Source organism: Equus quagga, chromosome 2, assembly GCF_021613505.1.
Source record: "Equus quagga isolate Etosha38 chromosome 2, UCLA_HA_Equagga_1.0, whole genome shotgun sequence".
NCBI classification, from domain to species: Eukaryota; Metazoa; Chordata; class Mammalia; order Perissodactyla; family Equidae; genus Equus; species Equus quagga.
In genome coordinates this window covers 128,939,904-128,953,725 of record NC_060268.1, presented here as the reverse complement: position 1 = coordinate 128,953,725, position 13,822 = coordinate 128,939,904, and the positions used below count along the sequence as shown (strand labels likewise).

The 13,822-nt window shown below is 38.8% G+C and overlaps 1 protein-coding gene across 2 annotated transcripts in view; it reads right to left on the bottom strand.

The window, feature by feature from the left end:
• Positions 1-480: 480 nt before the first annotated feature.
• The window catches only part of DNAJC12 (DnaJ heat shock protein family (Hsp40) member C12), a 39,267-nt gene continuing 25,925 nt past the window's right edge, over positions 481-13,822 (bottom strand). Inside the window, exons 4-5 of one of the 2 annotated variants that reach the window (XM_046654321.1) lie at positions 12,219-12,423; positions 481-2,613 (exon numbers count right to left, since the gene is read on the bottom strand). In XM_046654321.1, coding sequence (XP_046510277.1) covers positions 2,564-2,613; positions 12,219-12,423 — 255 coding nt within the window. In that variant the 3' untranslated portion in view covers positions 481-2,563. Of the gene's footprint in view, positions 2,614-6,325; positions 6,871-12,218; positions 12,424-13,822 lie in introns of those variants that run through there. The other variant, XM_046654320.1, reaches the window with a different exon arrangement.

The following is a 13,822-nucleotide window of genomic DNA, read 5'->3' as shown; positions in this document are numbered from 1 at the left end:
ACCACAGTCCCCAGCACTCCCTATTGTAGCCCCAGCATGGAGTTTGAGTATTGCTGGCCACTTAGCATTATGCTTGTGATCTTGGTTCTCTTATAATTGGCCTACTTTATTCATTTACTTCACCTGCGTGGCTCTTTTAAACATTAGAGTTTATCACCCTTGCCCCAGGCAATCTGCTCCATTTAGATGCTCTGTAGCTACAAAAGAAAATGACAATGATAGTAATGATTATTCTAGAGCAGCCTGTCCAATAGAACTTTTTGAGATGATGGAAATGTTCTATACTCTACACTGTCTACTAGAGTAACCACCAGCCACATGTGGCCCTTGTGCACTTGAAGTATGGCTAATGTGACTGAGAAACTGCATTGCTAATGTCATTTCATTTTAATTAATTTAATTTTAATTTTAATGGCCACATATGGCTAGTGGCTACTGCATTAGAGATGCAGTTCGAGGGCAGTGTTTCTCAAGATTTAACGTGCGTAGGAATACCTAGGGATCTTGTTAATACACAGGTTACAATTTAGCAGATGCAGAGTGGGGCACAAGATTCTGCATGTCTAATAAGTTCCCAGGTGATGCTGATGATTCTCGTCTCTGGATCACACTTTGGGGAGCAAGATTCTAGAATGGTGCCATTCAAACTCTAGCATGCACGAGAATCCCCTCAAGATTCCAGAGAGATTCGAAACAGATTCCTGGGCCTTACCCCTCACAGATTCTGATTCAGTAGGTCAGGGGTGGGGTCCAATAATCTGCATTTGTAACAAGCCCCCGGGGGATGCTGGAGCACCATTCTAGAGAATGGAAAGGTGTTGGGAAAAAATAGTTTTAGTCACTCTCTGATTTTCTTTCCCAATTTCTACTATTAATGGTAGACATTTGTGTCCCACATCAAGTAGTTACTATCCCGTTTTACTGATGAGGAAACTAGGCACAGGGAGGTTAATGAGCTTGCCTAAGGTTACACTGAGGCTAGGTGCTGCCTCCAGAGCCACCCTCTTAACCACACACGTTGCACCATGGATGTTGCCACCGTGGATGTCTGCCAGCAGAGTGCCCCCGCCTTGATGCATAGACTCCCTGATTCCTTGAATTTAGTCCAGAAGAGAAGAATCAAAACCAGACTGTTCCACAGGAAAACCACAATTTTCCTGGTTTCGTTTCATTTCTTGGTAAAATGAGGTTTACATGTCCTCATTTTACAAGAGAGGAAGCAAGGCTCAGAGAAGTAAAAGTAAAGACTTGCCTAAGGGCACAGAGCTAATCATTCCTCTTCAGGTGTTTTCTGGTGAACAACCTTCATGTCAGCTTCTTTTTCAGAACCTCTGGGGTGGGATCCAGTCATCAGGATTTTCATGCTCCCCAGGTGATTTCAAGGTTGAGAACCAATGATTTAAGAAAAAACTAAAAATAAAATAATGTTTTCCATTCTATCATGATTTTTGGAATGTAACAAAAGCTACAAATTCCTCAAGAAAGTGAAGTCAGTTGTGAGGTTCAAACAAGATTCATGAGAAAATGCTTTGGAAACTGTTAAAGATAGGAGTCACTATTATTATTATCATTATTAGACCCTGTTTTAGAGCCTCCCCTAATCATCTAACAAGCTGGAAAATATTTAATATACTTTCCTTCTATTTAATATATTAAATATAAGCTTACTTCATATACTTTATTCTGAAGACAAATCACCTTTATCTTCAGAAGCGGGATGCTACGAAGAATGGCATCTAATTCAGCCGAATGTGAAAAGATAATTGAGGTGGTTGGAACCGGTGTATATATAGATATATCTACTTAACTGTAATCTCTCCCTTGCTATCTCTGCCCTTTTTTTTAAAAGAACAGTAAGAAGAGTTATTAGAAAGAATGATGGAGAAGACACAGTCTCATTCTCTGCCTTCCCTGTCGTTGCTAATCCTTGACTTCTACTTCTGGACTACACACTCCTCACCAGTTCCCACAGTGTCCTGGCTCCCACAGGCAGCTCTGGACCTGGTTCGGAGCCCAGAGCCTGTGTTCTACAAAGGGGGGATGCTTATTTCCAGCCACAGGTAGAAGAAACGGGATCAGAGAGCTCAAGTGATTTTCCCTAAATCCCACCATAGGTTAGAATCAGAGAAAGGTCTAGTTTTCCATAAACCTAACCTAGATTCCACTAGGAAAACGTTTACTCTTGGCAGCTAATTAATACAAGAAATCATGAATGCAAAGACATTGGAAGAAATGGAAGAGCCTGGGTAGGAGGAGAAAGGACGAGAATGAGCCGCCTGATGCAAAATATTCCCCCAAATGAGGGAAAGATGACACAGAGAGCCGAGAAGTAATAATGCTGAAGACATAGCCACACTGATACATATCACAAAACCTCAAATTGAAGGGAATTGAAGCCTTTCATTGTGAGACATTTCATCATTTTCTCAGTAATTGCATCAGTTTTACAATTTCTTCCATCACTGATTCCCCAGTAGTCCTGGCATCTCCTCTTCTGTGATGTGGAGGTGGCGGGTAATGGTTTTTGCCTCCAGGAAATTAAAGACCCCTCTCAATAGCTGCATTAGTCATCGATCCTTGCTGCTGTGATTAATCTCGTAACCACCATCAGATCTGGGCGCAGAAAGGATATGAAAATTCATAAGCAGGAAAACAACCTTATCTTCCCCTTATCCAGTTCTTTCTGTACAAGAAATATCTGCAAAGTCTTTTTTGCATTTCTAATTTGCTCATCAGGGGGCATATTTTTGACAGGCTTGGATATGTCCATTGGAGACTGGAACGTATTTGGGATCATAGGAAATTGTGAACTCTGCCTAGGTTTTCCAGAGTCGCTCTGTTGAGTTGCCTGTTGCTCTGTTACTTAAAAGAGCTAAAATGTTTCAGAATTGTACTTCAAGATTTCAGGACACCCAGAGGGCAGGAAGCCATAACAGGAAAAAAATACCCTGTTCTCTTCCTGTCTCTGTGGAAGGTACCAGAAGAAAAGTGTACTCTGGTTTTATTATTGCTTTATATCTTGGGCAGTCAGGGTATCAGGGGTTATGGAAAGTGCTGGGTAAATGGTTCCATGAGCACAGTGCTTCAAACTGAGCCACTCAACAAAGTTTAGCCTAAAGTGAAAAAAAACTCAAAGCAAGAATCCCAAAGAAAAAGCACTATTTTCTGGGTTTTCCAATCCAATGACCCTAAGAGCTGTGAAACTTGCCAAACTGCCTAAGAATATAGTAATCAGATTCTAAATGTGCATATATACTCCTTGATCCATTCCAGTGCTAGGTATTTGTCCTACAGGTATACTTCACATACAAGAAATACTATGCACAGAACTATCTGTTACAGTGTTATTTGTAAGAAACCTGTAGTAACCTTGAAAGGCATCAATAGAGGACAAATTAAATAAATTATGGTTCATCTATACAATGGAATACCACAGCACATAAACAGAATAAAGTAGCACTTACATACTAAAATGGAAAAATCTCTAAGATATATCAACTGAATAAATGGAAGGCGTGCAGCCATGTAAATTATATGCTACTATTTGTGTACAGAAAAGAAGAGAAACACATATATGTGGGTAAATGCACAGAATACCTAAAGAAAGATATGCAAGAAGTGGTGCCTCTGAGATGGAGAATTGGGGGAAAGGGACTGAGGAAGGGAGTAAGGGAGGATGAGAGGCCATAATTCTGCTAACTGATGATCACAAGACTTAACACATAATAATATAATAAGCATAGTCATTAATATACATTGTGCTTACTATGTGCTATGCATGTTCTAAACACATTACATACTTAAACTAATTTGATATACTCCTTTTAAACTGTAAGATGTTCTTATATCTTATTTCACTAAACCTGTCATGTTTCACTGGATTATCAACTACTCAAGAACATAAACATGACTTAAGAATTTTTATATCCTGCATAAATGCTAGTACAATTTTTAAGACATCATAATGTTCTCAAGAAATATGTGCCTCATTCATTCATTCAATATCAAATATGAGAGAAATTATCTTCACCATTTAGAGCTAACTTAAGAGCTTAATAACTTTTATGTAAAGTTATCTTTTCATAATCAGTTTGCTATATCATGAAGTTGAGCCATAATCCAAAAATAAATGGCTTTGAAAATGTGCTACTATGCATACATATGATTGTGGTTGTGATGAGGAATTCAAACAAATTATTGAAGATTTGTCCAGTTTTCTCCTTAGTTTTCATTCAAAGAGCAAAACTACTATCCAAGCACAGTCCCCTCCCTCTTTAAACCTTGAGTTCAGGGGAGTATTAAGTGTTTGAGAATAAAGCTCTCCTACTAAGTTCTATGGGATCAAGTATAAACCCCCATTAAAGTGGAGCTATTTCTCATTTCTTGTTTGGCAGTTTCTGGTATCATGAGAGAGAAAAGCAAACAAGACCTAGTGCTCAGTCTTGTCAACAATTGAGAGCAGCCCTCGGGAGTAGGAGTGGTTTCCGCCTGGACCAATCATTACAGGTCATCAATGATGTAATCAGACAGTCTACAGGGGAAAATGGGAAAAAATTAAAACCCTGATTCTTAGATTCAAAAACTCCTCATTCAATCTAGTATTTTTGGAATGCCCACCTGGGCCAGGCAGGCATTATGACAGGCAACTGTAATCCAAAAGCTCATTTTATTAATTTAACTTGCCATATTTTTCACCACAGGGACATACCTAGTGAGCTGCTGAGCCTGCAGAGGCCGCCCAGCGCCCGTTGCCCCAGCTCTGCACTGCATCCTGGTGCTCGCTGACTGCTCCCTGCCCTCCTGCCAGACCCTGGGGTCCCCCAGCCCAGGCCTCCCCTGAGGCCCCGACTCTGGAGAGGAGCTCCACGCACAGCCTGGCTGAGCCTGAGATCCAGCCTTCCTCACACCCACTCCCACGCAGGTCCTTGGCCTTTTAATGTTCTTTGAATATCATTATTTTCCAATAAAATAAAAAACAAGCCTCAAAAAATATAATTTTTTCCTATTTATGAAGTAAAATTTGCAGATATGGTAAAAGTGTCAAATCACGTTTTACCAAAGTGGTGAAATATGGATAGAAATAATTTGCTAAATGGCTGGCCCTGACTTTTGGATTTGACAAAACAGTAAAAATTCAAATGAAACTAAGGGAACCAACATAGGGTTGTATTTGTTTAAAAAAAAAAAACAAAAAGCCTTTCATCTATGCTATGGACTAAATTGTGTTCCTCTGAAACTCATATGTCGGAGTCACAATCCCCACCCCCTCAGAGTGTAACCCTTTTTGGAGATAAGGCCTCTCAAGAGGTGATTAAGTTAAAAGGAGGCTGTTGGGGTGGAGCCCTAGTCCAATATGGCTGGCGTCCTTGGAAGAGGAGGTAGAGACACCAGGGACACACGTGCACAGACGAAGGTCATGTGAGGACGCATCCAGAAGGCAGCAAGCCAAGGAGAGGCCTTAGAAGAAACCAAACCTAGAGACCCCTCACTCCAGGACTCCTCGCCTCCGGAACTGTGAGGAACGTTGTTAAGCCACCCAGTCCGTGGTACTTTGCTGTGGCGGCCCTAGCAAACTAACACAATCTCCTACGGTACTATTTTGTCAAAGGAAGCACATTTTAAACCACAAAGGTAAGAAGGACATAATTTCTGAATAATTTAGCTTTTTAAAAAAAACTTCCTATATTCTTACTTTTCGCATTTTGCTGTAGACGAATGAAAATTCTGTCATTGACTAAGGAACCCCTGCTCTAAAATTGTTTTTCTTCTTAATTTTTAATTTACTTGTTTGCAAACTAAAAACTAACCATAGACTACACATGACCATCAATAATTCCAACCTAAAGGGACCGGCCCTGTAGCCGAGTGGTTAAGTTCGTGCGCTCCACTTCAGTGGCCCAGGATTTCACCGGTTCGGATCCCGGGCGCAGACATGGCACCGCTCGTCAGGCCATGTTGAGGTGGCGTCCCACATGGCACAGCCAGAGGCACTTACAATCAGAATATACAGCTATGTACTGGGGGGCTTTGGGGAAAAGAAGAAGGGGAAAAAAACAGATTGGCAACAGATGTTAACTCAGACGCCAATCCTTGACAGAAAGAAAGAAAGAATAAAAAAATAATTCCAACTTTAAAAAGATATGTTACCTAACATGCCCATTTTCATAGTTAGAACACAATTTATAAATTTATCACTTGATATAACAAAAGAAATCTTATTTACTCAAATAAATAAAAGCCTTTTAAATTTACAATTATTAAAATTAAAGTAGAAATGCCTATTCAAATTATTTCCAAAACACAGTTGAATTATAAATTCATCATGAACTTTGGGAAAATTGTTTATTTCACACTATGCGGTTTAGACAAGTAATTTCATGTTTCATTTTAAGTCAAGAGTCAGAAAACATTTCTTGTACACCCAGCACTAATAAAGATCATGGTATATCAATGAAATATTTAAATACAGAGATAGATTTTTTTCATGGATTTCTATAAAGAACATTAACAGGAAAATGCACATAGTACAAGCTACTTTGAATCTAAGAGCCTTAGTTTATTCAAATGTTGAAAGAAATTAATCTTCTGAAATTTTTCTCATTTAAAAAACATCATGAGAATGGGTTCAAGGATGGAGGAATCAATCAATACTCAGCAATTCACAAACATGACATATAAACATAACATCTTTAAGATTTGAACAAAGACGGCTTGTTAGCCGCACAGGAGACGGTCTTGCTCTCTTTCTCTCTCTCTCCTGTGGAGCAGGGACATTTCATATTTCATAGTTTCTGAATTTCCTCAGGAGTTCTGAGGGAGCATCCCCAGACCAGCGGAAACGAAGGTGCCAGCGGTTCCCATGTGAAAGAGCTTTAGAAGAGAGAAGAGAAGATCTTTAAAACAGAGGTAGGAAAAGAAACCAGCTTGGTGATAAGATTTCACGGCAATAAGTAAAATGTAGGGGTAAGTCTTTGGTATGAATTATTAATATCTTACAGAAACTGATTAACTTAAGCAGACTTTTGAATTCTTATGAACAGGAATTCATTTATATGGATGACAGGACCTCACATGCATAAACGATTAATAATAAGAGGATATTTATAGATGTCTCCAGTAGTGGGAATTTTGACAATTCACCTGCAAAGAAATTGGAAACAACTTTCAAACAGCTGCCAAAAATAAAAGGTCAGTGTTAAGGGATCCCTGGAAACACAAATAATTTATTCCACAATAGCAAGATTTTTTTATTCTAATAAACAACTTTGTTGAAAACTAGAGAAAAGTTCATTTTTCCTTCCCTACTGGAGGAAGTATAAATTGGCAAAACTCTTCTGGCAGGCTATTTTGCAATGTTTATCAAACTCATTAAAATGCATAAACCTTTAACGCAATAATTTTATTTCTAGAAATTTGTCTTAAGGAAATAATCATAGATGTGCTTAAGGTTTTAACTATAAAGATGTTTATCATGATACCATTTATAAAAGTTTTTTTTTTTAATCAAGAAACAATCTAGGGGCCAGCCCCATGGCCAAGTGGTTAAGTTCGTGCGCTCTGCTTCAGCAGCCCAGGGTTTCGCCAGTTCGGATCCTGGGTGTGGACATGGCACCACTCATCAGTCCATGCTGAGGTGGCATCCCACATAGCACAACCAGAGGGACCTACAACTAAAATATACAGCTATGTACTGGGGGACTTTGGGGAGAAGAAAAAAAAGGAAGATTGGCAACAGTTGTTAGCTCAGGTGCCAATCTTTAAAAAAGAAAAAAAAAAAGAAACAATCTAAATCTTCAGCAGAGATACATGGTTAAAAGGCTTTGCTATAGTCATTAACATTTTTTAATATTTGCGGTCATAGAAAATGCTCGTTAACATATTGCTATGACAGGTAGTTGAAAAACAGTTTATACATTCCTAAATTCACTACTTACACGGGCATCTATGTAAAAAATTTTTAAAGTCTACAAGGAATTATCCCTAAATGTTAACAGTTATCCCTGTATAGTTGGAATAGATGCGATTTTCATTTTTTATACTCTTTTTTTGTTTATCTATATTTTCTTATTTTTCTGCAATGGACAAGTATGCCTTGTGTCATTTTTTATGTTTATAATATTGCTAATGAAAAAGCAGGTTACAGAATAATATATAAAATATGCTTCCATTAATATTTAGAAATATTATTGAAATACTGTCTAGTCAGGATAAATATACACAGAATAGTTGACAGTGGTTATCTCAGGAAAACAGGATCTGTTTGCACTTTTCTGGAATTATCAGAGAAAACAAACCTAAAAGAATTTCCATTCGGGGAAAAAACAAAAAGGAAATTATTTCTGACTACCTGATCTTTTTAGTTTTAGGTATACTGACATATATAAAAATATACCAAACGATCAATAATAGATATGTCTCTAGGTGGTAAGATTACAAGTTGTTGTATTTTCTTCCTTTTGCTTGGCCATATTTTCTCACATCTCTGCAGTAAATGTATGTTATTTTATAGTTTGAAAAAGGTATATTCTAGTTCGAAATAGGTCCCCAGACAAGAATTTGAATGCAAGTGGCTAATACGGGTCGTGATTCCAGGAGGCCCTGGTAGGGAGGTGAGGCAGGGAACCAAGTCTATAAAAGGTACATTATCAGGCAAGTTACCACCCTCGGCAGCTGGGGCTTCATCGCTCTGGAGACCCCTGGGAGACACTATAAAAACCCCTCAGAGTTATCCTCCTTCAGGGGTAGAGGAGCCTCCCGCTCCCATTCATTGTTGTCTGATGGCTACACCCAAAGACTGTTTACTCCTTGGCACTTACCACCTGCTCCCTTGCTGCCAAGCAGGCTCCACTGCCAGAGGAAGCGGTCTGGTAGAAGCCATAGGGTTGGCAACGCCTGGGAAGGTGGATGCCCACAGGATATGGCAGCACACAAACAGCATATGCTACATTTGAAATTTTTTTTTCACCTCAGGATGTTACACAAACTATTTGGTTCTAGAATTGTATTTATCAGGCGGCATATTTATTGCATATTTAAATGGAAAGAAAGTACAAGTGAGATTGTCTCGCATGCTGGTTTTCAGACGCCGTGCTCCCTATTTTACTGGTCGCGATGAAGAGTTAGAATATGACAGAGAGGGGCTGGCCCCGTGGCCGAGTGGTTAAGTTCGCACACTCCGCTGCAGGCGGCCCAGGGTTTCGCTGGTTCGAATCCTGGGCGCGGACATGGCACTGCTCATCAAACCACGCTGAGGCAGCGTCCCACATGCCACAACTAGAAGGACCCACAACGAAGAATATACAACTATGTACTGGGGGGCTTTGGGGAGAAAAAGGAAAAAAATAAAAGCTAAAAAAAAAAAGAATATGCTGGGGACTATTTGATGGCTATCATCACAGAAGAGGCATCAAAAGGCAAACTCCAAAGTAAATACCATGCACTACTTGAGGAAATTAGCAAATATGCTGAAAAGTTCTGTGAGAAGCCACTCGGGGCTTGGTAAAGCTGACATGAATAATATTTCTTAAATGTTGATGTTATAAAAATTTACACTTCAGTAAAGAGAAATTATAAATAATCATGCAACTACACTTTGGTATATCAAACCCCAACATTAAGGCACTACTTAGAACACCCAAAAATCTCTTAAACAACATTTAGAAAATACTGGTAAATGCAGCCTTTGGCAAAATTTCATAATTCTTATTCTCCAACAACTTCTCAGAATGATGATCTTTCCTCTTCTCACCCCCTTTACTTCGTTCCTCAAGCACAGGAAGAGAATATCCTTCACAATGAGGGGATCAAAACCGGCATCACAATTTATTCTGAGTAAATCATTTTATATCTACACTGTGGAATATTTATCAGCTGGTAAAAAGAATGAGTTAATTCTAAATGTAAAGGTCTAAGGAGAAATCCCATAATAGTAAAGGCTAACACTAAAAAAACACTTGCCTTGTACCTGGTCTAAATATTTTACATATATTAAGTCATTTACTCCTCAACAAAACCTTACAAGGTAGACACTGATGTTTTGACCATTATATATAGGTAAGAAAACTCAGATACAGACAGGTTAACTCACTTGCCTAAGGTCACACAACTCATCAGTAGAAAGGCTGGGATCTGGTTCCAGAGTCTCCGCTCTTAGCCACTGTGTAACACAGAGGAACGTGCGCAGTCTAATGCTGTTCTTTATTTTTAAACCCCTCATAAGTGAACGTCTCCTTATACATGTTTGTATGAGCATAGAGAACAGTATGGAAGGAGACACACCTGGGCATCCGCACTGGTTACTTCAGGAAGTAGAAGCAGAGAAGGATGGGAGACTGGGGTAGACACTAAGTTATTGTCTATATAGGATTCTTTGATTTTTTAATGACAAGTTCACATTACTTTGGGGTTTTTTGATATCTAAATAACTATTTTGTTAAAGACAGAGAAAATTTCATGGAATCTTATGAGAGGGATTCTAATGGGGCCTTGGTGTCATGCCTGAGTTTCTGACGTGTCCAACTCCCTGAGTTCTGGTGAACTCAAACTACATCTGAATCCAAAACACAAAGTCACGGGGGTGCAGAGGGGAGGCCCAGGGGTTCAGGAACCACACATCTGAACATTCCAGGGCTGAAGGGAGAAATATTTGGATATTTGCCTGTGTGTGCACGTGGGTGGGTGTTTGTATGTGTGTGTTTGCTTAAAACTCTGTTTTTCTGAAATTCAGACTTCTGCTTTGATCAGTTTGTTATATTATAACTATTTCCAGTTACAAGGCTGATGCAATCAGCATGCAGACTCTACAGGAGTCTCTTGGGTAACCACCAGCGACCCCTGAATCAAAGTCTAAGGATCTTTATTCCCAGACAGTAGTAAGCATATACAATTTCTCCCTAAAGAGAAATTTGAAGTGACTATTTCTAGAAAATCTATCATTCTCCACAAACTGTCTAATTATCTTCTTTGTTTAAATAAGTGTTCAAGGATGTTCAGGAACCTTCTGCTCGAAAACTAAACTCTAAGGACCAGCCCAGTGGCATAGTAGTAAAGTTCACATACTCTGCTTTGGCGGCCCAAGGTTCACAGGTTCAGATCTCAGGCGTGGACCTAGCACCGCTTGTCGAGCCACGCTGTGGCAGCATCCCACATAAAATAGAGGAAGATTGGCACAGATGTTATCTCAGGGCCAATCTTCCTCACACATACCCCAAAAAAGCTAAATTCTAATGAAGTGTTGTATCACAACCCCGAGCATCAGATAAGAATTTGGAGGGCAGCTGCAGTGTGTGCATACAATACACCTACACAAGATAAACACAGTGGTATGGCCAGATAGATGAAGAAATGATAACACATCTAACATTTATCTGACACACACCCAGGACCTGCTATAGGTGAATCACTGTGCTAAGCATTTTGCATGGATCTCCTCATTTAATCCTCATGATAACTTTATGAGAAGGTACCATTATGATCTCTGTTTTATAGATGAGAGAACTGAGGTCTGGAGAAGTTGAGCAACTTTTACCAAGTACTCCAGATAACAGGGAGCAGAGGTAGGATGTGAACCTAGGGAGTGTAGTTTGGGAGCCAGCAGCTTAACCTCTATCACACCCTGCTTCACTGGCTCTATACATGGTGCAGAACATCCACAGAGCTCCTTACAGATACGGGATCTTCTCAGGACAGTGCAGTGCCCTAGAAACAGACTCTGAGGCCAAACTGCCTTAGTACACAGACAGCTTGCCTGCCACATACAAGCTGTACAGCCTTCAGAAAATTACTCAACCTCCCTGGGCTTCAGTTTATTCACCTGTAAAATGAGAACAATATTGGTACTAACCTCACAAACTTCTAGTGCGATTAAAGAAACTAATATATGTAAAACTAAAGTCAAACAACACAATAGATGTAAAGTAATATATGCGAGGAACATTCCTGCACATAGTAAACACCTAATAAATGTTAGCTAGTGTTATTTCAGTCAAGTCAAGGATACTCCCAGAGATGTCTCAAATTTTCCTTTGCAAGGGATGCATTGAAGAATATATCTTCTAGTTTCTGTGTCAATGCTAAGTAAGTATCTTTTAAGGTGGTGAACCAATCCTTAAATTTGGCACTACTGCGCAGTTGGGAAATATTGAAAATAAATGCAATATAAAGCAAGCCCTTTAATTTCAGACCTTCTCCATTTTGCAAAGCCACATGACATGACTTACTTGGAGACTCTGGATTTTGTGGGGAGAATGACTTCTCCAGAGACTCAGATTCTTTCTGCTCCATTTTCTCTGTGGTTGAATCCAGCTCCTCTTTCTTTGTTTCTCCTTGCTCGTTCCATTCCTCATTTTCAGTCTTGCTGGTACGAGTCTGGTCAGATTCTTCCAGCATCAGATCCTTTTTACTTCTGACAGCCCAGTGCATTGACTACATTAATGTAAGCAGACATATAATATCAAATCAATATTATGTAGTTTTCTATATTTAACGTTCAATATGTGGTAACACCTGAGCTACTATTATAGTGCTGATTAACAGAATGTTAGACTTGACTATTAACTAGATATTAATCAATTAATCTAGATATTAATTAATTAATCCTCTCTGATTTGGAAGACTAGTGATATAAGGAAATCCATATCACGGTACAGAGCCAAGAGACCAACATCAGAGAGGTTCAAAGAATGAGACATTTCCTCAGAAAGTTAAACACAGAATTACCATATGACCCAGCAAGACCATTCCTGGCGTATACCCAAAAGAACTGAAAACAGGTGTTCAAAGAAAAACTGATACACAAATGTTCATAGCAGCACTGTTCACAAAAGCCAAAAGATGGAAACAAGCCAAATGTACATTAACTCATGAATGGATAAACAAAAATGTGATATATCCATACAGTGAAATATATTGGACATAAAAAAGGAATGAAGTACTACAACATGGATAAATCTTGAAAACATTATGCTAAATATGAGAAGCCAGACACAAAAAGCCACTTATTGTATGATTCTACTTATATGAAATATCAAGAATAGACAAATCCATACAGATAGAAAGTAGATTAGTGGTTACCAGGAGCTGGGGGAGAGGGGAATAGGGAGTGATTGCTAATGTGTACAGGGTTTCCTTTTAGGGTGATGAAAAAGTTCTGGAACTAGATAGTGATGATTGGTGGAAAACATTGTGAATGTACTTAATGCCACTGAATTGTTGACTTTAAAATGGTTAAAATAGTGAGTTTTATGTTATGTGTATTATACCACCAAAAAACAAACAACAAACAGTGAGGCTATGTGCACTGAGCCATGCCAGAAATTAACCGTACTACTACTGTGACCACTATCCCCACAACTACTGCCGTGACCTCCCGTCTGACCATGACCAATGCAGGGCTGGCAAACATTAGAATTCTGGATTATACATCTTCTCTCTAAGAAAACTTATGGCACAAAGCAGGAATTAAATCAATATTTACTATGAAATATTTGACATAACTTTAAGTAGATTCACTTTAGGTGAACTTTTTCAAGTTCAGTTTTCTTCAAATAATAAGAACTTGCTAAATATATTTCCATTTTTTAAAGGATATTATGAATATGTATGGGTACACTATATGAAAGATTTCTAGAAGGAAACACAAGAAATTGCAATAGTGGCTTTCTGAGAGAGGGGAGTAGAACTGGAGTCTGAAATAAGGATGTATTCCCTTTTTATTACATATCCTATTTCATTACTTAGACTTTTTTAACAAAAGTATGATAGTTTTATTATATTTTTAGCTTACAATTTTTAAAAACCAGGGACCATAAATTAACAGTGTTGG